Genomic DNA, 25,071 nt, shown 5'->3' with positions numbered 1-25,071 from the left:
ACATACATCTTTGGCGTTGGGAATCCAAGGCATCTGATGAAGTTCGGATGGACACCAATTCCAACATGACGCCACTTCTCAATTGTTATCTTGTGGCACGCCAGTCACGCTCACCGTTCTTTTAGCTGGTCTAGCTGGGTACCTGGTAGCTTGAGATAGCGGCGTTGCTGTCCCCCAATAGGAAGGTGAAAGACAGGGGCAAATGGGGCAAAACAATGCTGTCACACCCTGTGCACATTGAATATGTTCAATGATGAAATAACTTGACATGAAGAACTGGCGCTTTGAAGAGCTCATTTCCTGGTCTGTCAACTTGTGGGGTAACCTTGTTGAAGTGATGAGCCCATGACCCTGGCAGATAAGAACGCGGTTGGAGCCTCAGCAAATCAAGTGTTCTTGTGAGACACGCTTTCTGCACCCCCAGTAAGACCGTAAGGTTAGCCGGCATGCTAGGCCCAAATCAGCCTATATAATTTCTCTTTCTGGCCAGAACACCAACCAATCAGACATCAGTCTGATATTTATCAGGTCTTGTGGTCTAGTGGTATGATTCTCGCTTAGGGAAAACCCTAATCAATAATGCGAGAGGCCCCGTGTTCAATCCACGGCAAGACCCTCTTATTTTGCCACTTTTTCCCCCCCTTTCTTTTTTTTGGATTAAGCTGAGAATAAGTATTCTGGTTTGCTATTCTGATCATGAAGTGTTCATTAGAGTAGTGGTTGGCTCATCGTATGTGTCTGCTTATATAAGCGTGATTATATCAGCCAACCAATCACATAACACGCCCGCCCTCGCCTGCTCCCTGGATATGTGACGAAGTGCAGCACTTCGGTCGAATTGCTTTGCTGATTTGTATCATTGCTTCGGCGTTCGTGGTGTAGATCACAAACTGGAAAAATATTCAAACATGAGATTAGACCCAGGAGCAGAGCCAGATATATTTCATCTCCCTAAATAATATGTTTCAGACGGACTCGGTGTCTGGGTAATTATATGACCCTCAAATGGCCAAATTTACCTTTCTCATCGGATTTTCCCAACCCTACGAATCTGACAATCTAACTTGCACAAGAGTTGATTCGATTTCTTGTTTTCTTTGACCCTAGACTTGACTGACTTCAAGGATGACATAGTGCCAGTGTTAGCTACACCGATAATCTGGTGTCGCTTCATATGGACGGCTTTCTCGACAGGAATATCACATGAGATTATTCTATAAGAAGTCGTCTCATCAAAGTGTATTTTTCAAGAGATTACTTTACAGGTGAACATCATACAAGAGTTCATCCCACAGGTCATCATCTGGGTTACTTCATAGATTATCTTACAGGGGGGGGGGGGCATCCTATAACAGGCCATCCTTTAATAAATCATCCTATAGAATGTAGTTTTATGAGGGTGATCCTCTATAGCATTATACAATGGAACGATATTCTACAGAATGGTCTTTCATAATTCGATATCCTACAGAATCTTGACCCATAGGAGGTTGTGTCACATGAGTTTCTCTTAGAAAGGGTATCTCATGAAAGTCATCTCACAGGGAGATATCTCACAGAAGGATGCAATTCAAGGAAATGTGGCAGTCGGCTCATACTTGGATGTTTGGGATGACTGTAAGGTGTAAAGATAACCATATCAAACCAGAAACATAGCGCATATCGCATCCAAATTCAGCACAAGCAGCACGTTGCCCAGCTCGAGAAGTTCTTGGATCTGCTTCTCTTCTACCGTCAGACACTATCTATAGCTTCCTTAGCTCGCTCTCACCCGGAACAATGCCTACGAAACAGGCTCACGCTTGTTCGGCAATCTGAAGTTCCAACTCCAGTGCTTTTGTGGATTTTGGATCAGTTCCCTCATGTTCCTTGCGAAGGGCGCGTCGGGCCCTCGCATCAGTTCCCCTCTATCGAGGCATCTTTGTGCCGCCTCAAGTGCCAATACTGAGTTCCCAACACCGTTCCACTCGATCGCGGCCCGATAATGCGCTTCATGTATGCGAGTCTCCACACCCTCGAGCTGGTAGAGCTGCACAAGGAGCTCTGCTTTCTCGGCCGAGCCAGCAGAAGCCGGGGAGTAATCGTCGAGATCCCTCCACAGAGCGTGTATCTGCTCAATTCTCTGGTCTGATTTTGCAACCAATTCCGGATCTGCGGTGCAGTGCTTGCATGTGCATTGGAAGCCCCAGTGAGATTGCAGCTGATGCCGCCGTGCGGCACGGGCTTGGAGTGGACTACCAAATGTTGTCAGCATGCATGGAACGTATCACATTTTTGTCGCTCGTACTCATAGTAGGCAATGCTTAGTTCTTCTCCGGTGCGAATGTCGCGAGCCGCATAGACATTCTGTGACAACGTGGACGCATCGAAATGATATCCACTGTTGGGACGACAGTCGTGGTTGAGTCGAGACACTGCGAGTCAAATCGTCAGATTCGCAGACTATAACATGTGAACGAATAGTCAAACCTTCAGTGAATGTGGAGTGGAAGTCGTTTCCATTGGTAAATTTCGTCCTGAAATTGTTCGTGGCGAAAATTTTGTATACCCTTTCTTCAAATGTAGCAACATCATCATGGGTTGACAGGCGGAGATACTCCTTTTGATGTCCCTGCGGTAAGGACTTGATTGCTTGGGCGAGTGCCTGTGTGAGATGAATCGTGCTCAAGTTGTTGAACGCTGTACCATCCACCACAACTGCCGGAGTTCTGGCCATAATCAGCTCTCCCTGTGTGATATTACGATTTGCAATCAACCCAACTCCCTTTCCCGGTATTTGCTTGGCTTCGTAAGACGGCACGGCAGCAACACTTCCATTCTCGGCGTTGACTACCTCAGAAGCAAGCATCGATGACACGTCTTTGAGTATCGCATCCCTGGTGACAAATGATACACCAAGGCCACGATTGAATCCCGGATGGGTGAAAGTGCAGAACTGATCCGAGCCCAACTTGTGGCAGGCATCTCCCTTTAACCAGCCGCTGTCCAATGAATTCGAGGCCCAGCTCGGTACAGATGCACCGATGGGGCACACAGCATGTTCGTGCGAGTCAAAGTAGGGGAAGAGAGGACACAACAAAAGAGCTTCGGATAAGCTCGAACAGCTAATAACTGTCAGCAGCCAGGAAAGTAACATCGCCTTCTGCCTGAAGATCATGGCAGGCAACGTGAGTGCTTCGCATGTTCTTGCTGCTGTAAGATTCCGTTGCTTGGGGGTCTGCAAGGCGTGTTGTTGGATTTGAGTTCGGGGTCATCAAGCCACGGTGACCATGTTTCAGATAATGCAGTGCCCCTGAAACCATCCGACGACTCCTTCTTATTAATCAGACGGGCCGCCAGGGGCCGAGCACTGACCCAAGCATGCCGCATCTCTACGAGGCAAACCCCATTTGATGTCGATGTCGCGTCTTGCACCGTATGTGAGCTCGTGTTCAGATCACGCGGTCCATCATCAGGACAACCATGATGGAATCGCTGACATCGACCGGCTCAAATACTCAAGCTTGGCCGTTTTGTAGTTCGACGCCACCTCTTCTGGCGATGCAACACACAGATGCAGGCTTCACAAACATAATTGGACGTTGCACTCGCTTTCTGGCAACGGTCGATGCGGGGACGTCAGACGGTTGTGTGCTGGATGACAGCTGTGAGCTCCTTGGTCGAGAACCCCTCTGTTGCACGTCGAATGACGTCCAAGTGGTCATCTTGCCCCAAATGAGACTCGGCATGACGACTGACGGTAACGTCAATATGCTCGTCGATTTTCTCGCGCGCTGCTCATATGGATATATATGGTGGGAAGTCCCGACTGTCTCGGGCCCGACGCTGAACAGATCCAAAGTACTGCTCGATTTCTAATTGAACACACCAAACCCTATTCGATTGATCACATAATCATAAGTCACCATGAGCGGAATCACCGACAACGCAGCTACCCAGGCCCACGACATTGTGGAGCAGGCTGAAGTCGAAGAGCAGAAGGTGAGTCGCTGCCCAATGTTTGCGCCACCCACTTCACCTGCGTCAAACTATTGACACATCGACACGAAGGTGCAGGGAGACAAAGCCATTACTGGCGACCAGACGGCTGGTGTGGGCGTTGAGGGTAGCAGCACAGCTGCCACCGGTGACCAACATGCAGAGGGCCAGAACAAGTCCAAGCTAGACAAGGTCAAGGAGGCGCTGCACTTGAAGAAGTGATCGCGCCTTGGTTTCCTATTCGAGTGCGGGCGCTTAGGTGGACGGCTCAGTTGGGGGGTTGAGGTCCAAATTGTATCATGCAAGGTGGATGTCGGTATCGCAAACTGCAGCACTGAACGCCAGGTCAACTGCGCAGCCACCGCTACCGGTGTGCCGGTAAACCGGTAGTCATCAGACTGAAGACGCCAGAAGGAGCTACGCTGTGCTGCCCAATTCGCAAGGGGGGGAACGTGGCGCCGGCGCATGTAATAAGTAGTCTAAATCCTGAACCCCCGGTCATTCAGCCCTATCAGTCTTACCCGCAGGCAGCCACGGGCTTTTCCCATGCTCGAAATAGGATACCTCGTGATCATTCTAATCCATGGCTTCGCCGAAGCTTCCTTCTCTGATGTCAGCTCACGGAGCTCGGTCGACTCAGGATTCAGCCCTAGGGCCGCCAAGTCAGGCACCCATTTTCCCGTTCGAGTCACCCGGGCCGTAAGACGTCGCAGCAGCTCGCGTGTATTCGGTCTGTCGAATGAGAGCGGATACCCACCCCTCAGCCCGTAAGCCGCCCACCCTAAAGCCGAAAGGAGACCCGACTATTCTCGAGACTGCGAGGCGCATTCTCTATCGGATGCGCCCGATCAATCTTTACGCCCGCCCTAGTCAGCAAAGGGGTGGCGGCTGAGAAGGCCGGCCAAAAACGGGAATAGAATAGTTTTTCTGGTGGACGCCCGCCCATTTTTCGACTTCTATCCCTCCTCTTCACAGCTTTCGTATTCTCTTTCTTGGCTATTTAGAGATCAAGTCACACGGCCATCGACGTTGACGCCTCGGCAATCGAGGTCCTACACCGAGAGCATTTCGAGGCTTGCAGGTCGATGGCGCACCCTCCTTCGTATATCACACCGCAAGCGAACCGAATGGGCCGCCGGCGTCCATGGGTAACACGAAGGCGCTGCCAACGTGCCATAATTCTTATCTCGGCGTCAGTGACGGGCGAACACATCGCCAATACGACTTAGCCATGTGCCTGGTGGAGCCTTCGTGGGGCCATTTGGGGGCGGTTGGTGCAGATGAATCCCAGGGAGGATCATACAACCCTGCATTTTCACTCCACACAACATCAGAGGCTCGTGGGGTTGGCTGCAAGTGCAGACATCGTGGTGTCCTGGGAGGGTGTCGCGAATCTATCGGGGGCCGCACGTGCACGCCGACCTTATCCGACTCGAGTATCACATTCGGACCGCGCCTCAGCAGGGAGCGGCCGTTCTACCCGGTGGATACCTCCCGCCGGAGGCGGATGACTGGTTTCTGGGGCACTGCTCAGGCACACCATCTCTCAATGTCCTGCCTGATTACACAGTCAGGAATGAGGCGATGCCACGAGGGAGCCCCGGAAGCATGACTCCTTTGTGAGCCTCAAGTTGACGGTGGTGTGGATGCCTTCTCGGTCTCAATGGTCACGGCGTCGTCCTTTAAATACGGGAGGGTGTTCATGGTCATGCCTGGCTTCGAGTGAAGTCAAACAGATCCTCATCAGCAGCTTAAATTATATTGATAGTTTCAATATTGTTGTTCTTCTCAGCCAAGTGAAAAAGAAAATACTTGTCATTCAGCGGCAAAGTTAGGAGTTGCCACTTCGATATCAGACTCTATTATCTAAGCCAAGATGGCGAACCTTCTTGTGGTGACCACCCAGAAGTTGGAGGGCGTCAACTTTCAGTCGAGAACTGCATCTACGGGCGTCCTGATCTTGCTCTTCGTTGTGTTATATCTATCGATCACGAGGTTCATGACATGGCGTCGACTATCAGCTTTTTCAGGACCCTTCCTCGCTTCCATATCATACCTCCCTATGTTGCGGATCCGACGCTCCGGTCGATCTCATCTCGAATACTTTGAGCTTTCCAAGAAATATGGCTCCTTGGTCAGAATCGGCCCCAATGATCTCCTTGCATCTAGCCCCGACCACCTTCGCCGGATGTCGGCCGCACGATCAACCTATCAGCGGAGCAGCTGGTACAAGGCAACGAGACTCGATCCTTACCATGATATGATGGGGAGTGTTATGGACAAACAAGCTCACATGTCCCTCCGGGGCAAACTAGCTGCTGGGTACATGGGCAAGGACAACCCAGGCCTCGAGTCTGACATTAACTCTCAAGTCCAGGCGTTGGTCGGTTTGATCAAGCGTGAATACTTGTCAGAAGAGTCACTCAAGCCAGTTGACTTCGGCAGATTGGCAGACTTTTATGCTCATGACTCTAAGTCTAAGCTCGCGTTCGGCAAGCCCCTGGGCCTGCTTGAGACGAACAAAGATGTCCGTGGCATCATTGCTATTGTCAAGCTGGCTTTGGAGTGGATCCAAGTGTTTACCGACATTCCACCTCTTCAGAAAATTTTCCTTTCCGATACTGTGCTCAAGCTCCTCGGACCGAAGCCCACAGATAGCTGGGGTGTTGGGTACCTCATGGGAATGGCCCGGGAACTGGTCGCCAGTCGTCTTGGTCCAGATGCCAAAGACCAGCAAGACCTGCTGGTAAGTTGTGACAACCGCTAAATGAGTAGAAAAGTACTAATTGCAAGTACAGGGGTCATTCCTGAAGCACGGATTGGACCAACGGTCCGCGGAATCTGAAGTCATGTTCCCCATCATTGCCGGCTCAGACACAACTGCCAACGCAATCAAGATGACGATATCTCACATTGCATCTAACCCAAGAGTTGCCAGCAAGCTTAAGAAGGAGATCGACCAAGCCATTGCCGAAGGTGCCATCTCTCAGCCCTCAACTAATGAAGAGGCAACAAAGCTTCCTTACCTAGAGGCCGTCATCTACGAGGGACTTAGGGTCAACCCTCCATTTGGTGGCCTCATCATGAAGCAGGTTGGTCCTGAGGGGGATACTTTCAATGGCCAATTCATTCCTCCTGGGACAAGGATAGGACACAGCACTTGGGCCGTGGCGCACGAGGTGTCCGTTTTCGGCGCAGATTCCGACATCTTCAGGCCCGAACGATGGATCGAGGCCGACGAGAAGTCTAGGAGCATCATGCGAAAGCAAACGGACCTCGTCTTTGGCACAGGTAGATGGGGTTGCCCTGGAAAGACCGTTGCTTTTATTGAACTGAACAAAGTTCTTGTGGAGGTAAGCTCAAAATCAAATCATTACGTCAGGGCTGTTTTGAAAATGAATATGCTGACTTGGGTTATAGTTGTTCCGAAACTTTGACTTCCAATTCATCAATGACCCGTCTTCGCTCAAGAATTACCAACAACTCTTCATGGGCGGGTCGCTGCCAATGAGCGTGACACGTCGAACTGCTGAAAGGCCTCTCATCTCCAATTAACGCACGAAGGGACGTTCTATAAACTTCCTGTGTATCTCAATTTGTATTTTAGCGACAAGCTCTGGGCTAGCTTGAACATGCCTCATGAAGGCAGGACGGGGATTATCATTTTATAGCAGAGGCGTTGTGGGCAGGCTTTTCTTTTTACCTTTGATACCCTCAAGGCTGGACCTGATCAGAATGCTGAAGATTCCTTATCAATTACAACAGAATGTGACAAATACCAGAAGTTTTGGTCGAAATCTCCTTATTCCCAAGTGCAATCATGATTGATATGTCCCCCATCTAGACAAGGGGGGGGGGTGGCATGTGCCAAGTAAAAACCGCGGAACAACGAAAGTCCTCTGAAGGTAGCATTGATGACCATGCCGCGTCGTAGAAGTACGGTATGAACTGCTTGTTTTACGGTTCCATCTCCGAACATGGAATGGCAGGATTGGAGCAACAGTGAGTGGGGGCTCAGAAAGCTGGTTAAAGGCGTGATCCGATGTGTCACATAAATTCTGTAATTGGTCTAGAATACAGATTTGGACCAAACACAGTACCGAAATTGCATAGATTCTGGTTCCAGCAAAGATGCAGGTGCCCCCTTTCATTTAACCTCAACACCACTTCTCATAAGAATACTCACAACCCTCCGCGTTATATAACGTCCAAAGACTAAGGTGTTTTCTGTAAGTATGAGTGCAGCCTTCTCAACCTCAAATTTGATCTTTTCATTGAATTTTTTTCTGATTCAAATTCCCCGGAAAGGAAGATTAAAATCCACGCAATCGACTCGTGGCTTTTGACACATTGCAGAAACACGTCGCCTGCATCAGCACCACATTCAAAACATCTCTGATCAACCAAACCGCCACTTCTGTTGATCTTCTAGAGCCAAATTGATGCTGACCCAGATCATCTGGTCCTGTCATTTACCGAGATGGCATTGACACAAAGCATGCTAGCCAACACTTCCGACGCAATAAATTCGGGGGCGGGACAATGCTCTCAAACAGGGAATAAACACGGAGATCTGTCTTGGATGCAGATTACCAGCACATGCTTTCTGACCCATAACGAGCAACAACGTCTTCCATCTGCTATGAGAAAATACAGACACACCTTGGACCTCTTCAAAGGTATGCCAGGCGTAGAGACATGAAGGCCATGGAGATTGGGTTTAGACTTTGCCTGGCTGCATATTAGGCACCCAGTGGGAGAGGACAGACCAATCTGGAAGGTATCTGATAAGTGGGTGCGGGTCGAATATCGGTATTAGCGGCGTGTGCCAAATGATTTTACCCGGACTGTGATTGCCAGCACTTGCACTGCAAGCCCTCAGAATTGAGATGACCATTTGCGATTTGACTTGGGCAGTTCAACGACGAATCGGTTTCAGCAACCCACATATTTAAGGTAATTAATATGTTCGAGTGCAGGCACTGACCTTTATGTTCCGAGCAAAGTGAGTACCCTCAACATCAAGGATGTATATTACGTTGGTGTGTAGGTAGCCATGTGCGACATGGGATTTAAGTGGCTTGAGCATACCCACATGAGCTGCACTGTCGTGGGTGAGACAATGTAGGCCAAGACCTTCCGGTCTGGGAACAATGTACAAATTGACCTGTGGAAGCAAGTCACAATCAAGGTACATAGAGTTGCAATATGGAAAGGCCCGCTGGGAAGGAGAAAGGCGGCAAGGTGATATTCATGACAACTGACTGCTGACTCTATTCAGATATTTGTGATGAGATGGTGGCTCCGAGTCTCTCAGGCAGGTGGCTTTCCTTCCCGTAATTCCAAGTATAAAAGAGGCAGTGGGCTCAAACACCAAGAGAGTAGAGACCCTTCTGGATCTTCCAACTTTACCTTGCTGAAGTTAATCCAGAATGCATATTCCACTCTTTTGGCTTAGCTTCACGCTGTGTCTGTCGCGGTTGACTCCCGTCTCCGCTGGTTTATACCCTGAAGACGCTGTTGATCGTCTCGCGGCAGCTGGCCTCAATAATCTTGGACACTATTTAAATAATCAATCATCCAACACTCAATGTACTCTTAAGACAGCTGTGGAACGAAAAGAATGGTATGCTTCTGACGACAATCCACGAGGATTGCTGCAGCTGCTAACACGTCTTCAGGAGCGATCTCGGTCTCTCTGAACGGGAAGACTACATCAACGCGGTCCTCTGCCTCCAGTCGCTACCGTCCAGGCATGATAGTGCTAAAGTTCCAGGAGCCAAGAGCAGGTTCGATGATTTTGTCGCAGTGCACATCGAGATGACGTTTTCGGTACACGGGACTGTGCGCTTGAATTCCTGTCCATTGCCCCACTCTTACAGTCACAATTGATGTAACTATTAAGACTACAGGCGAGCTTCCTGGGTTGGCATCGAGTCTACCTTTGGCTGTATGAGAAAGCTTTGCGAGACGAGTGTGGCTACAAGGGTTATCAACCTGTAAGTGACTCTCGCTACGGCACAACACCCAGGTGCTAGCATCTCCCACTTCTGACCTGTTCATGAATAGTATAACAATTGGGCCCGACATGCTTCCGATCCCATAAAATCTCCTATCTTTAATGGAAATGCAACAAGCTTGTCTGGAAATGGCGCCAAATATCCTTACGACGGAGTGGTTGTTGGTTTTGGTCCCTCCGGACTTATCCCTGCAGATGAGGGTGGCGGTTGTGTGACTGATGGGCCCTTTCGAAAGCAAGTATAGAATCTCTACTCCTGCACACGATAGGAAAAAAAGACATGTCCTTGAGAGCTTTGCTAACTGAAGACATCCTCAGTATGTCCGTGAATTTAGGACCGATTGCTCCTGGCTCAGCTTCCCTCAATGTACCAGCCAATCCTCAAGCTGACGGTCTGGGCCATAACCCTCGTGAGTTTCAATGACCAGCCCCATAGGCTTTGCCCTGCCACATAGCCACTGTTCACACAACCAAATTAAAGACTTAAGCTCTTTGACACATCCATCCAATTCAAATCTCTCCCTTGTATTTGCAAGACACAGGTCAACTAATCATGTGTCTAGGATGTCTCCGACGGGACGTCAACAAATACAGTGCCGCGAAAACTGCTGCCAATTATACAGAAGCCCTCATAACAAACAGCAGCGAAATAGGATCCTTTCAAAACAAAATGCAAGGAGTTGGCCTGCAAAACGACTGGGGCGTTCATACAGCAGGTCACTACACTATTGGCGGAGACCCTGCAGGTGTAGGTTCAACAATCCTCGGCCGGGGAATATTGCAATGGCCACAGAAGCTGACGGAGAGTCGATAGGACTTCTTTGTGTCTCCCGGAGACCCTGCCTTTTACTTGCATCACGGCATGATCGACCGAGTTTGGTGGATATGGCAAAACCAGGACCTTCCAGCAAGGCTGCGCCAAATTTCGGGGGGCACCACAATGGGCAACTTTCCACCGAGCAAGAATGGAACTCTGGATGACGATCTCGAGTATGGGGTGCTTGGGGACAAATTGAAGCTAGGCAATGCACTCGATACTCTGGCCGGTCCTTTCTGTTATGTCTACGTCTAGACTTTCCGCGAAGGTAACCAGGTACTCTGTCAGTAGCTGCTCAAGTGGGTTGCCAAACACGAGCAGGTTCGGGTACGGATAAGTGTTTAGCTCGGTCATTGGTATATATACGATGCCTGAACGCGATAGGGAGTTAAAATGATAACGGGATATTATGTTGCAAGGCCTTCTGGGACTACATGACCTATTTGACGAAATCATGAGCGTCGTGCCACCGGCAGTCCTATATCAGCACCTACAATCAAAGCTACAAGGCAGAAATGGGATCTTAGTAAGGTAAAAGCAGCTCATATGCGTGTCCAACATCTGATACGAGCCCCATGATTTACGCATTCGAGTCTCAGCACATGTCGAATCAGAGTACCTGCAAAGCCGTTGTCCTGCTTCTCCGACCACGTAAAGAGAAAGGCACTTTTCTTCATCACATCACACACTCTGTGACATATTCTGGTTTTCCTCGCGTGGAATAATTTCCTTCGGGAAAGGTTTCACAATTCTTTCCTTCTTTACACTTCTAGCCACTCAATAACGACAATCGCGCCTCCAAGGAGACCTAATCACACTGGCCGTGAGCATGCCGCACTCCCCGAAAGAGCAGCGTTCTCGGGATGAAGCTCTCCCTGCAGGAGGAAGGGAGCTGAGAGAGCATATGATGAAGTATGCTGTGTGGGAACGAGCGACGCAAGGGCCGCGGACGAATATTTGGACATCTCTGTTTTCTTTTTAACCAAATCATACCTGCATCTCAACTTCTCTACCGGATAAACAGGCCACCTACAGGAAATAAAGAAAAAGAAAAGGAGGTTCCTTAAGACAGTGACCAGGTAAGAGTCCCATTGCTGCCTTGCCCTTGCGAATGGACGAGTCGTGACGGCCGGAATGAAGTGATTCATGTCGTTGGCATGTTAATCATTATTAATTTGGCCACCTTAGATTTTACAAGTGTCAATTACCATTCGTTTCCTCTTGGTGGACTTTGAGAGCGTACAGGCGACTGGCCACCCGTCGACCGTCAGACCGCAAGACCAGACAAATTGAATCGATAATATTCCCTCAGACATCGGAGGCACTCCTGTCAGACACCGGATCCTCTCTTACCGCATTGCAACAAAGTCTACTCTGCCTGGATGGACGTCACAGATCGAGAGCTGCGGATGGCAGCATGGAATGTAATTTTTGTCGATCGCTTTCGAGTACCTTTTGCAGGGCTTTATCAAGACCCAAAGAGGCCTCAAGTTCTCTTTAGAGATGCCTTGGACCAACTTTTGCGATCTACGACTTTAACCATGGACAAATGCACGGGATCCCCTCATGAATCATCCGTCGGTCTTGCGTGGGCTTTATGGCCCCTTGGCGGCTTGTGTTCTGATGGAGTTACAGCAGAAGCCTTAGACGGTATGCACGGCAACATGATGAGGCCGATTGCTCTTGGTCGCTACTACTTCGCCCGCCACTGCAACGCTTGTTGCAATGTCAAAGAACTTGTTGACGACGCGATGAAGACCTTTTCTTGTGGTCATATCAAGAGCAAGTGGATCCCCTTTGATGAAAACCGCAGAAGACGGCAAGCAACGCATGGCTCAAAACACCCAATGTAATTGAGTTTCCGGAGCTGGAATCACACCAAACTAACGAAATATTATGTTGTAGGAATCTGTGTTTGCTGTCTATGTGGCTCCGAACCTACCACCTTCAACGAATTCCGAAAAGATCCGATGCTCTGTTCTCCCAGATTTTCCAACGGTGTATCGACTTCTAAGGCTATGGGAAGTCCTCACACGCCTGGACTGTTCCATTCAGCGCATGAATACACATCACTTGCCCTTGTGGTCTCCTTGTCTAGTATCGCCGCCAGTGACCCGAAATCAAGAATAGAAGTTGGGCTGTCTCAGGAACTGTCTCCTCCTTGTTGCGCGATCTCTGGGAAGAAAGTTTTCTGGAAGAATGGCTGCGCCCCTGGGCTATTCTGGTACAATGTACTTGACCCTGGACCCAACACAACTGTCGCACGAGGTCCAGGTAGTAACATTGGTGGAAAGACATCGAACGACCCAGAAAATACCAAAATTGCCATGTTGGCACATATTTACGAACTTTGGGCGGCAGGCCTCGTAGCCATCCATCCCGAAACATTCCTCGTCCGCTGTTTTGTACCCTCGGACGTGATCAGTGATTACGACGGCAAGGGAGCTAGCTTCTCAGACTTGGAGCTTCCAAATAGAGGGTCCCTCCGCCTTCACTACGAGAAATGTGTCTGGGTAAACACAACGGCGTCCCTCCCTCGGATTATCCTTGAATTGCCCTTGATAGCCAACAACGACAGCATTATCCATGGTACCTTAGAGACAACCATCGAGAATATAAAAGCTCTAGGAGTCGTTGATGCAACATGTCGCGAATACTGTACGCAAAAGTGCCTTCTAGGACTGAAGAATGGCGATCTATCTGACGAGGGATGTCCCAACTACGTCAAGCACAATTGGCCTCAGAGAACCAAGGACTCACCACAGCAACTCAATGACAAGTCCTTCAATTTCCTGGTTCAAAAACAACTCGAAATAGACCAAAGTCGTTTCTGTCAACAGCCTGCCGTGTCCAATCAAGGCCATTACGCGGAATTCTTCAAGGTGACTCTTGCAGGTTTCGGATATACCTTTTGCGCCAAGGGGGTAGCCGTGGACGACCAACACAGGCTGATTAATGAATACATAATGTACCAGAAAATGGCCGATGCTCAAGGAGTTTGTGTACCGGTGTGTCTGGGACTGTTCGCCTTACAACGTCCTTTTGGGAGACAGGCAGTCAGCGGTCTGGAGATCACACATATGCTTCTGATGTCTAACGCTGGCACATCTGTCGAGACAGAACTTTCGATGGTAGATAAGTGCGGCACACCATCGGAGGATGTTTTGCAGAAGGAGTCTGATCGTACAATGAAGGAAATCAGAGACACAGGTGTCGATCGCCACGACGGGCGCAGGAAGCGTCTATACTGGAATGCGGAGCGCGAGCGTGTCTTCTATAGACTTTGAGAAAAACAACTTGATACAGGAAGTCGATTCTAAGACCGCTTAGGGCTCGGATCCGACAAAAGATGGGCCGCATGTGAAAGAAATTATGGAGGGTCTGCAGCCTGACAAGACCAAGGTCTACCAGCAACAGTTGAGAAGTGATCAGGTTTTTGAGAATGCGATGCAACTAATGAAATCCAATTTGAATTAAGTGAACAAGTCTGTTTCCCAGATTTAATTCGCATCTCTAGGACATGGAAAGCCTCGACTTCTTGCACGCCGATGTGGTGCTCCCACCCTTAAGATCAAGCCTTACTCTTTCTGCCTAAGAATCCACTCCTCAACCACATGCTTGAAGTCTGGCTTGTATAACCACTCTAAATCGAATTCTTCCTTATGAATCACGCTGCTTTCTCCAATGACAGCATCGTTAACAGGCATACGCCTCAAATCAATTTGCTTGTTCAGCTCAAACACTTTATCCACGCGGTCTTGTCTGTACGACTGCCAGAAGCTCAGCGCATCCTGTAGATTCATAATCTCACTGGTCCTTCCAAGCAGGAGGGAAAGGATGTAAACATCTTCGAAAGCCTGATTAATGCCCTGGCCGGCCGAGGGTGGAATGGCGTGGGCGGCATCACCAAGGATGATCACGCGCCCCTTCTCTGAGGCCCACCGATCGAGCTTGGGTACGACAAAAAATGGCCAGATATTGATTTTGTCGGGGTTTATCTGCGAAACGGCGTTTTGAACAATCTCTGGAAATTGCTCCTGGCCCTGCTGAAGGAAGCGCACAGCGTCTTCCTTGTCTGCCAAAGTCTTTTCCCAGGCTGCGCGGTCCTGTTCTGATACCCTTCGTTGCTTCCCGATGAGGACTTCCGATCCGTCAAGCTGCTGGGGAGCAATAACGAAGGCGCCTTGCGGCGAGGTAATGGTGACTGGCAGGTGGTATCCTTCTGGTAACTTCAGCTGAGCCGTGGGAACGGCGGCGGTGGTTGCGGCCATCCCGATGAATTCTGGCTCGAGATCGGGGTAGAGGTACTTTCTGACTTTGGAGTGTATCCCGTCCGCGCCAACCAGTACGTCGGCCCTGCCTGTTGAACCATCCGTGAAGGCGAATAAGACTGCGTCCAAATCCTCATCAATGACATGGGTGAATTTGGCATTGAACTGTATGGGTATGTTCTTCCGCTTGAGCTCGGCCAAGAGTGTATCAATAAGAACATGCCTATAAATGCGCAGGGCTTCGTAGCCGTACTCATCTTTGTTGCCAAATTCATAGGTCTCGAGGAGCTTGTTGGAAACATCTCTGTACTGGAGATAGCTGAAATTCCATCCTTGAGTCTTGAGACCGTCGTACAGGTGCAACGCGTCGAGCACTTTGAGGGCGTTGGGAGATAGCATCACTGCTCCGCCAATATTGAGGGGACCTGGACGAGACTCATAAACGGTACAGGAAATGCCCTGGTCTTGTAGGCCAAGAGCCAGTGTGAGGCCTGAAAGACCAGCACCGACGATGGCTACATTCAACTTCTCGCTCGACATAATGAAGCCAGTTATCGCTAAGCGAATAAGAAGTGTAAATGTTGTCGAATAATAGGTTTTGATGAATTCTGAGGTAATAGCTCGTTCCCCTTAGCAGCGATACTGGGCGCATCATGACATTTTAAAGTATTCTCAGGCGTCTCGTTCTGGCTTCTTGCTTAGACATCAAAATGCCGAATACACCGAAATTTCTCGGTCTTTTATGCACTTCGGACTAACACTAACACTGAGACTATTCCCCGTCTAGGTAGAACCCGCTCCTTCAGCACTCCTTTCCTGGGCAATGGATCCTTCGCTCCCTTGAAGCCACTTGTGAGCAGTGTAATAGCGCCGCTGAATTATCAAAGCTATCAAGATCTGATCATTTGTCAGAATCTCAACATCGACGACGGGGGGCTGATGCGAGGTGACATCGGCAAAGTACGAGAACATAATACCAAGGTAGCCTAAAAAGCATTGAGTTCTCGGACTCATTTCATGTCTGCTCGCAAGCTTTTGTTGCGACTGGTCATATGCTGCCACGTAACAATCTAATCCCGATCGATTTCACCCTGATTGAGGACCGATGGCTCCCATCTGCAGTGGTAGCCGCACAATCCAGAGCTTCATTTATGTGATTCATTTGGCCAGGCGAGGTGTTTGGACAGCCAAAGAGAGGGGGCCACAAGTCTTTTCTGCAATTGTTACATTCTCATAGCACAATGATAAATTGCTGCGGCATGCTAGTCATGATACTCAATGATTCGATAAGGTTCATGGATTTGGCTATTTTGTTCCCTCATACTTCCCATTTCGCAGAATAACACTCCAAGTCTGCCACAACCCAAGTCTGCGGATTCTTTGATTTCCGAGCATTGATGATCTCCCTTCGAACCGCTAAAAACGCCGTTTCTGTTGTGCTTAAAAGACTCTCAGGGCCAGAGACGTACATCCAGGCTTTACGACTAATTCCTGGGGCAGCATGGCGTCCTTGCCCCTCCGAGAGAAATATCCGGAGACAACCCTCCGTATCTAAGCGACCGGACTCAGAGCTGACATGGACCCGGAGACTCATATTTGGGACGGAAGCAACCATTTCCTCTAGCTGCTGCCACTCGCGAATGTTGGTCGTACTGTTGTATCGCACTGTCCATACCAGCTGGAATTCTGCCAGGGCATCTTGACATCGGTGTTTCAACCACCACACAGCGAGGCTGTACGCCCCAGTAAGCCCTGTGCCGCCAACTATACAAATTACTTTTGAGGCGACCGTGAAACCGACATCGCTTGGGTAGTATGGGCCCTCAACCCTCACTTCAAGGTCTCGTCGGCTCCCAACTTCGGGCACAATTGCACCAAGCTTCCAAGTCCACTCTTTTTCTAGCTTCTTGGATATTTTGCCTTGTGCCCGTTGCAGGAGGAAGCCAGGGCCCTCTGCCCCAGCGCCAACCTGAGTGGCTGTGAAAGAGTGGTTCTGTGTCTTGCTGATTTCTGGAATGACCAAGCTGTAAGACTGCAAGGGGTGCGTGATTGTCGATTCCTTTTCCACGGCACACGTCTCATCGATCATCTTCGACGCGGCGGGCAGACTTATCCTATACCATCCGTCCCCAGCGTTTTCGATTGTTCCAACGACCTTTTTACCCAAGCCGCCACTGTGACCTCGGAAAATCCTCCAGCACCAATCAATAACCCACAGTATAAGTCCAGGGAATAGGAAGTAGAAGTCGGTGCTAGCGTGTACGCTCAATGCAACAAAAGCCCAGAAGCTACAGATCAAATGAACGTAGTAGAAAGTGTTGTAGCTCTTGCGTCGCAGAGCCGGAAGCGAAGTGATGATGATTGCAATCACCAGCAGGAAACCTATCATCCCAGACGGCAATGTAGCATAGTACCACCCACTGCCATGTTCCGCTTCAGCCATAGTTTGGGTTGGATTGTCGATGTTGAAAGCTTCTTTTCGCTCTGACGAGGCCGGGCGATACGCGCCGACAAAAGTCTTCCACAACGGTCATCAATGAACGATATCCGGATGAGCGAGATCCCATGACTTACATAATATGCCGCTCCATGTGCGAGAGCCGCAAGGAAAAGTACATAAGCGATCAGTTTGTGCGCATACAGGAGCGTGCTCTGGTGCAGCTCGAACGCTTGGCCAAGGAAACTGTTTCTGGACACTGGTATTATGACCAGGCCCAGCAGCAAATCCGCATGGTGCCCAATGATTCCAGTCACAGTGAGGCGTAATTGTGCAGTTGCCCAATCCAATGGATCCGACCTTCTCGCCCAGTACTCCAACAATGGCCCTACCCAAAATCCCGTAGTCGCAAGACTCAGTCCAACAAGCCAGACCGAGATGACGATTCCACCAAGGCTGACGCGCTTCCCGAGGATGGGAAGTCCATGCTGAATGATGTAAAACTTGCTTGCCTGTCTGGCTTTAGTGAAGGTAGCGCGCAAGTATAGCATACTGCCAGTGCTGGCAAGTATGGAGAAGAACGTTACAATATGAAGGCGTGTTTCATATGGCAGATAGGATTCGGAGCAGAGGGAGGCATAACAAGGGGCATAGGTGAGTCCAAGTGTGAATCCGGCGGAGATGACAAGGATGACCAAGAGAGCGAGGATTTGATCACGACGCTTCATGATCGATATGGACATTCAGGCACAGATAGACTCGATCCAGGCGCGGCGGAGTCAGTTCATGCTCCCTGTCATACATGCTTTCTTCGGGTTCGAACAATACTTTACGACTTGCATGCTCATGGCTTTAATGTAAATTATCAGATCGCCAGTCAGCGCTTAAATATTCCGCGGGAAAACTACTCGATATCCTTTGTCTACTGACCGTTGCTCGATGGTTTTGGGCTAGTGATTATTACGTCAATGACTCCCTGATCCTGCGGGCGACTTTAAGTGCCCAACCTCTAGTCCCTGAGACAACCGCGCCAGGGCCCCTTTATCGCTCGCTAAGGCACGGCTCCAAACAGCTGGGTCACGCTTTTTTTAACAGCGGCCTCTCCTAGTAGATCATCTTATAGAGAAGTATGTGTCAAGAAAGCAGGCTTCAGGGTGGTTTTTGAAGCTTTAATAAGCAACCGCATTCGCCAGTTTCGTGCTCAGAGTCCACGGAATTGACGTGGTCACTTGACCTGCAAACGGTTGCGACTGATATCCCTTACATTTTCATGCCTTGAAGTCTCTCCTCGAAAATTGATTTAGACTTGCACAGAGAGCTGACAGTTGCAAACATCAGGACTGTGCCTGGCAGACGGGCGAGTTGATGTTTCCTGTAGTGAGGCTGGACCTTAGAATTCGACAATAGAAATCTGTTTATCCTTGAATCTTAGCAGTTTAGAAGTTTAAATTTATCTAAATTATTTATAATAATAAAGTCAAGGCTAGTAAATATAAACACTGTTATTATAATGCTAAAGGCTTACCCGATTAAGCTGGTGTATTTGGGTGATGAGGATTATGGAAGCTTAATTCTTTAGTTATAATGGAGGATATTCTATCACACACATCCATTCGAGCGCCTCATCTATACGCTTCACGATTAGCTGGAGCTTGTCGCCGTGCTAAGCTGCATTATACACAATCCACCCTGACTGACCGTAGTGTATTCTTCAGCGGGCTTCTACGGTCGTGATCAATACAAAAAGCAAACCAACAGCAACGAAGCGTTCACTGATAACAAGATTCAAATCCATTACTAGCGAATCTTTATTGTTTCTCAAAAATGCTGGAAGTTGGAAGTCAGAAATCTAGAAAGCCAACAGATAGAAATCAGCTGTAGATGGCAGCACCTCGCAGCTCATTTGTTCTTATAGCCTTTTCTTGTACCACATTACTGCGTGACTCGGTGGAAATCACCCATCCGTGTGCGTTGGTCAATATACAATCAGGCCTGAACGTTCCGTCACGTATGACTTTGAACATGAGCCGCTTATACTGCTGGTCCTCTTCAATGAGGCAGAGATCACGGCGATGGTTCAAATGAGGAATATCAGCCGTAATCAGGTCCACGTCCCCCGACGACGACGACAAATTCACAGTGAGCTCCTCACCTACCACTGCCTTGAGGGTATAAACGAGGGCATGAGTCAGCATGAGTGCATCCCTGACTTCCGTCAGGGTATAGCTGACAACTCCCCACTGGTTCGTTAGGATGTCGCCGGCGGTTCCTGAGCTGGGCTTGTTCTCTGTCTTGTACAACGTCGTCTTCGCGTCGACGTTGGCTGCCACGTAGCGGTCCCTACTATTTGCTCCCACCTTGGGACCGCTTGTTAGGTCCAGAACTAGAAACCCAACGAATTGTGTCCCGCAGTCAACATCACAGCGCATTAGTTGCCACGGAGCTAGATGAATGATAGTGGCCAATTTGTTTTGCTGATGCCAGGCCACGGGCTTCACGGATTCATAGCTATTGGCTTGATGTGAGTAGGCAATGAGAGAAGCAAAACAAAGTGAATACTAAATTGATACTCGTCGCAGCTGACGGCACGTGGCGGCCAGTCATTCAGCCAGGTGATGACGAGAATCTTGGACCAGTCGCTGTCCTACGTAAGAAACCATACAAGTGAGACGCTTCCGTAAAGGTGGTAAAGATGACTATGACAGAGCATCTTATATCAAACTAATATTTTTATTATTTATCTCTTTAAGCCCTTTCCCTCATTAAATGTTGTTCTAAAAGAATTATACATTACATCTTACTTTATCATTATAGTATGATCTTTCTAAGAGACATCTAACACTACAGCACAGCAAATCATATTAGCTGCTCGAAATGAGTCTAGAGTGGCTTGGTCAGCAAAATCACAAGTTTTAAGTGGTAGACTACTGCAAATAAACTTAGCGTGCCCAGACTGCAGGTGTCCGCCGAGCAAAGCTTGTGAAGCTTGTCATGCTGTCCCGATGAGCTAAGCCTGTAAGGGTACTTCTCAGCGCGCATGAGGAAGTGGGTACTTGGGAACCGCGGTATAACGTCACCGCTGCACCTGTTGTCAGAGTTATTACTAACAACATGGGAGAACTACGGCCTACACACGTGTGTACCTCCAGTGGAGCAGTTCATTAAGGACTATTGAGTTCCTGTCGGATCTGGCGCTGCCGTCTGTGTCAACTGGTGTGTGACTGACTCCCTTGAACCCCGCGCCGTGCAGGACCCCGACGCACTCAATCCGGAAATCGGCCTAGAGTCCCTGATAAAGGTCAGCCCGAGCCATTCTCTTCTTGGCAGGTGTTTGAACAGGTTGGACGCTATCCTGTGCTTGCCCGGGCTGTGTATAGGGTCTGTTGGTTAGTGTTAATGGTCCCGTGCTGATTTAAGCAATGACTCGACAATCATTCGTCATCCAGCGACTCCTTCCAACCCTAAGCTTGATAACACACCCTGGGTATTTGATCCTTTTGGCGCGCGGGGAAGGGTTGGTGGTGCTGTGGCGTCTTGATTTAAAGCATGGCATTGGTCGATTGTGGCATTGGTCGATTGGCGATATGACCATGACGATAATGGCCCCGGAGGGCAGGGGCCGGGATGAGCAACCCCGGTTTGGGCCACCTTGGAAAGCTTATCTGGGTCACTCTGGGTGTCAACTCGCAGGCCCAGGTTCGTGCAGCTTGGGAGAACAAGCGCTGGCCATATAACTATCGCGTCGATCGCGCCGAGTCTCTCGTTCTGCCCTGTCCTCGCGCTTCCTCCTGCATCTCGCGTCTCCAATTCCATTGGCCTGTTCGGCATCGCATTGAGGCTACGGAAGCTGTTGGCTACACCTTGGCTACTTCAATATGCCGTTTAGCATCCGGAAACCGTTCGCCCGGCGGACGACTGATCACCCCGTGATCGAAGAGACTGTGCCCGGCAACGTTAACCAAGTCGACGCTGATGGGAAGGCTGTTCCCCCGATCGACAGCTCTGGGCAGGACGACGGTGCTATCTCTTCAAGCGTAGATCAGCTGAAGAAATTTAAGAAGACGCATCAATGGGACTACAATCTTGACTATGACACTATTGTACGTTCTTCTATCCTTCTATGCGAGTATACGATTGCACGTCAACGCCGCTCATAACCGCTCGTGGGCGACGATGTGACCTGTAGACCCAGAAGAGGACCACAGCAGGCCAGGCGACAGCGAATGGTTCTTGGATTTTGTTTCCAACGAGATCAATGGCAAACGCTTTAAAACGAGTCGCGAGTGTTATTGATGCTGACCGATGGACAGGAAGCTGCCACCAAGGTTGCCGAAACCGACGATGTCGAGAAAAAGGCCAACTTTGAGCATGCCTTGCTTGAGGAGGACTCACCTTACTTCGAAGTTAGGGCCACAGTACGGAACTACGACGAGGAAATGCCTGCAAACACCATCAGGGCCTGGATCATTGGGCTGACAGCGACTACGATTGTCTCTGCCGTCAACTTGCTGTTCTCTCTTCGCAACCCCTCAATCAGCATCTACGTCTACGTCGTGCAGTTGCTCGCGTATCCGGTCGGATGCGGGATGGCTCGTGTAAGTCTTTGCATATCCTCTCCGCATAAAGATACGGTATCTCACAAGCATTCCATGCAAAGGTCCTACCGAACCATGAATTCAATACGTTCGGCTTAAAATGGAATCTCAACCCCGGCCCTTTCAACATGAAAGAACATGCCATCATAGTCATGATGTCGTCGGTATCCATTCAGGGAGGTGTCGCATATGCCACTGACGTCCTCCTGGCTCAGCAAGTCTTCTATAAGCAGAATTTTGGCTGGGGCTTCCAGATGCTCCTAGTGCTCACGACACAGTGTGTCGGGTTCGGCATGGCCGGAATCGTGCGCCGATTCTTGGTCTGGCCCGCCGCAATGATCTGGCCCCAGACCTTGGCCCAGACGGCTCTTATGTATACTCTCCACGATCACAAACCGACAGATCCCGGTACGGCCAATGGCTGGAGCATTGGTAGATACCGGTATTTCCTCTACGTTTTTGCCGGGAGTTTTACATGGTACTGGTTCCCAGGTTGGATCGCCCAGGGTCTCACCTATTTCGACTGGATCTGCTGGATCGCGCCTAATAACATGGTTGTCAACCAAATCTTCGGCAACAATGCCGGCTTCGGTCTTGTAAGTGGAGTCATATATAAGACATCCCTTCCCAAGCACTACTACCGTTTGTCGGGCCACAGCTGACCGTACAGCTCCCAATCACATTTGACTGGACTATCATGACTGCCTTCATTGGCAGTCCCCTACCCTACCCACTGTTCTCTATCGTGAACACGCTCATCGGTGTCTTCATCTTCTTCTTGGTGGCCGGGCTTGGCGTCTTCTACACCAACACTTGGTGGGTTCAGTACCTGCCAATTGCGAGCGTAAGTCAATCGCCGTCATGGTTTCCACCCTTCCTACGTCAAACACTCACTTATGTATGTGACCAACTTAGACCCACTCTTTCGACAACACCGGTTCGGCGTATAATGTGACAAAGATCCTGACCCCCGAGAAGACACTTGATGTCGCCGCTTACAAGGAGTACTCGCCTCTCTTCTTGGGGACTTTCTTCTCCCTCACCTACGGTGTCTCTTTCGGTGCCCTATCATCCGTCATCGTGCATACGATCATTTTCCACGGTCCCGAGATCGTGGAACGTTGGAGATTGGCGCGAAACCAGGATGCTGACGTTCATCTCAAGATGATGCGCAAGTATAGAGACACACCAAATTGGTGGTACTATGCATTGTTTGCTGTCTTGTTCGCCTTGTCCCTCGTTACGGTCCTGGTCTGGGACACCCATCTGACGTGGTGGGCGCTGATCATTGCGTTTTTGCTCTCCATTGTCTTCCTCGTCCCCATCGGCATGGTTCAGGGCATCACCAATACGCAGCTTGGACTCAACGTGCTGACCGAGTTTATTGTTGGTTACATGCTTCCGGGACGACCAATAGCCATGATGCTCTTCAAGACTTTCGGCTACATCACAATGGCTCAAGCTCTGTACTTTATTCAGGATATGAAATTCGGTCACTACCTCAAAGTTCCGGTAAGTTTACATCCGACTTATCCATTTCGTTTCCACTACTCTAGCCATTGCTAACTGGGCTGCCCTCTCCCCGACAGCCGCGTATTACGTTCACGGCGCAAGTCGTTGCTTGTATTTGGTCCTGTATCGTCCAAGTCGCCGTCTTCAACTGGGCTCTGGGCACTATCCCGGGCATCTGTGAGTCGGACCAGCCCAATGGCTACACCTGTCCCGGTGCTAGTGTTTTCTACACTGCATCCGTTGTGTGGGGTGTCATCGGCCCGGCGCGCGTGTTTGGCGCCGGTGGCATTTACTCGTCTCTCCAATGGTATTGGCTACTCGGCGCTGCACTTCCTGTCATTACCTGGTTCCTCGCGAAACGCTTCCCGCGTAGCAGCATTCGGTATCTGCACTGGCCGCTTATCTTCGGCGGTACCGGCTGGATCCCGCCGGCTACAGTGTATATCTACCTGTGCTGGGGCGCGGTTGGCGTCTTCTTCAACGGCTTCATCAAGCGCCGTTTCAGGGGCTGGTGGGCGAATTACAACTACATCACGTCGGCGGGCCTCGACACGGGCTTGTACATTTGCACGTTGCTCATCTTCTTTGCCCTTATCCTGCCCCAGAAGGTCAACCCTCCACAGTGGTTCATGAACCCGCCCGCCGACGGCAACCCGAATATCACCAACGCCTTCAACAATCTGGATACACAGGGTGCTTCAATTCCACTGACCGTCGCTGATGGAGAAACTTTCGGGCCGACCACCTGGAAATAAACATACTCTTAGGAGCTTGGGATGTTGTCTATTGTTCAGAAAGGCACCAACAAATCTTGACCCGCCTAATCGCAGTTGAAGGCGCGGTGTAACATCGATATTGTAGACCAATTTATTCTTGCACTTTCTTGGAGACTGCTAAGACGTTGCTGGAATGTAGCATGTGCTAGAGGGCTATGGGGAGGTTGTTGAGCCATTCACTGTGCCAGCATTAACAAGGCTCCTTGACTTAATAACGAGGCAAGCATTCGCCATCAAATATGTTATTCAAATATACAGAATGCCGAGCCTGCCAGTTGGTTTTAGAGGTACCCTTTGATACGAGGAGGCTTGCCTTTGGTGTTGTGACTACTCGAGCCTGCCCAGCCTCTGGTCTCTGGAGGACCTGCGCCAAAGGCCCTAGATCGCCCGCTAAGGCACGGCTCCAGACAGCCGGGTCGCGCTTCTCCTCGTATTAAAAAGGGGGGTAGAAATCTTGCCGGAAAAGCTGTAGTGTGCGATCGGCTGGAACGGTTTTCTGCTCCAGATAAGCCACAAGCCACAAGCCACAAATGTCGGTGGTTGGGTGGTGGCTTTGAGAAAGGTAGGCAGGTGGGTAAGGTTGAGAAGCGCTCCAAACTACTCCATTCCCCACTGTCTGAATTCTCGAATCCTTTGATGCAAACGCGTCATATTCTCATTTGAGAC

The 25,071-nt window shown here is 49.7% G+C and overlaps 8 protein-coding genes across 8 annotated transcripts; 5 read left to right on the top strand and 3 right to left on the bottom strand.

The window, feature by feature from the left end:
- Nucleotides 1-1,639: 1,639 nt before the first annotated feature.
- On the bottom strand, nt 1,640-3,157 carry J7T55_014174 (uncharacterized protein; the record flags this gene model as incomplete). The annotated part of the gene is made up of 4 exons (XM_053132228.1): nt 1,640-1,728; nt 1,801-2,234; nt 2,288-2,414; nt 2,470-3,157. The coding sequence occupies 4 exons, from the start codon at nt 3,155-3,157 to the stop codon at nt 1,640-1,642; spliced, it is 1,338 nt and encodes a 445-aa protein (XP_052989775.1).
- Nucleotides 3,158-3,906: 749 nt separating this feature from the next.
- On the top strand, nt 3,907-4,200 carry J7T55_014173 (uncharacterized protein; the record flags this gene model as incomplete). The annotated part of the gene is made up of 2 exons (XM_053132227.1): nt 3,907-3,981; nt 4,051-4,200. The coding sequence occupies 2 exons, from the start codon at nt 3,907-3,909 to the stop codon at nt 4,198-4,200; spliced, it is 225 nt and encodes a 74-aa protein (XP_052989774.1).
- Nucleotides 4,201-5,854: 1,654 nt separating this feature from the next.
- Nucleotides 5,855-7,533, top strand: J7T55_014172 (uncharacterized protein; the record flags this gene model as incomplete). Its single annotated transcript, XM_053132226.1, has 3 exons — nt 5,855-6,724; nt 6,777-7,331; nt 7,399-7,533. The coding sequence occupies 3 exons, from the start codon at nt 5,855-5,857 to the stop codon at nt 7,531-7,533; spliced, it is 1,560 nt and encodes a 519-aa protein (XP_052989773.1).
- Nucleotides 7,534-8,620: 1,087 nt separating this feature from the next.
- J7T55_014171 (uncharacterized protein) lies at nt 8,621-11,069 on the top strand (the record flags this gene model as incomplete). The annotated part of the gene is made up of 9 exons (XM_053132225.1): nt 8,621-8,657; nt 9,260-9,299; nt 9,660-9,822; nt 9,891-9,977; nt 10,048-10,209; nt 10,333-10,407; nt 10,561-10,577; nt 10,643-10,745; nt 10,812-11,069. 9 exons carry the CDS (start codon nt 8,621-8,623, stop codon nt 11,067-11,069), a joined length of 942 nt encoding a protein of 313 aa, XP_052989772.1.
- A 1,715-nt stretch (nt 11,070-12,784) lies between these two features.
- Nucleotides 12,785-14,101, top strand: J7T55_014170 (uncharacterized protein; the record flags this gene model as incomplete). The annotated part of the gene is made up of 1 exon (XM_053132224.1): nt 12,785-14,101. One exon carries the CDS (start codon nt 12,785-12,787, stop codon nt 14,099-14,101), a length of 1,317 nt encoding a protein of 438 aa, XP_052989771.1.
- A 291-nt stretch (nt 14,102-14,392) lies between these two features.
- Nucleotides 14,393-18,250, bottom strand: J7T55_014169 (uncharacterized protein; the record flags this gene model as incomplete). The annotated part of the gene is made up of 3 exons (XM_053132223.1): nt 14,393-15,642; nt 16,739-17,603; nt 17,660-18,250. The coding sequence occupies 3 exons, from the start codon at nt 18,248-18,250 to the stop codon at nt 14,393-14,395; spliced, it is 2,706 nt and encodes a 901-aa protein (XP_052989770.1).
- A 1,143-nt stretch (nt 18,251-19,393) lies between these two features.
- On the bottom strand, nt 19,394-19,951 carry J7T55_014168 (uncharacterized protein; the record flags this gene model as incomplete). Its single annotated transcript, XM_053132222.1, has 1 exon — nt 19,394-19,951. One exon carries the CDS (start codon nt 19,949-19,951, stop codon nt 19,394-19,396), a length of 558 nt encoding a protein of 185 aa, XP_052989769.1.
- Nucleotides 19,952-21,397: 1,446 nt separating this feature from the next.
- On the top strand, nt 21,398-24,384 carry J7T55_014167 (uncharacterized protein; the record flags this gene model as incomplete). Its single annotated transcript, XM_053132221.1, has 6 exons — nt 21,398-21,622; nt 21,833-22,117; nt 22,180-22,713; nt 22,788-22,961; nt 23,033-23,629; nt 23,707-24,384. 6 exons carry the CDS (start codon nt 21,398-21,400, stop codon nt 24,382-24,384), a joined length of 2,493 nt encoding a protein of 830 aa, XP_052989768.1.
- Nucleotides 24,385-25,071: the final 687 nt, after the last annotated feature.

The sequence above is a fragment of the Diaporthe amygdali genome (assembly GCF_026229845.1).
Source record: "Diaporthe amygdali strain CAA958 chromosome Unknown NODE_30_length_622097_cov_64_914702, whole genome shotgun sequence".
In the NCBI taxonomy this organism is placed as follows: domain Eukaryota; kingdom Fungi; phylum Ascomycota; class Sordariomycetes; order Diaporthales; family Diaporthaceae; genus Diaporthe; species Diaporthe amygdali.
This window is presented reverse-complemented; position numbering and strand designations above follow the sequence as displayed.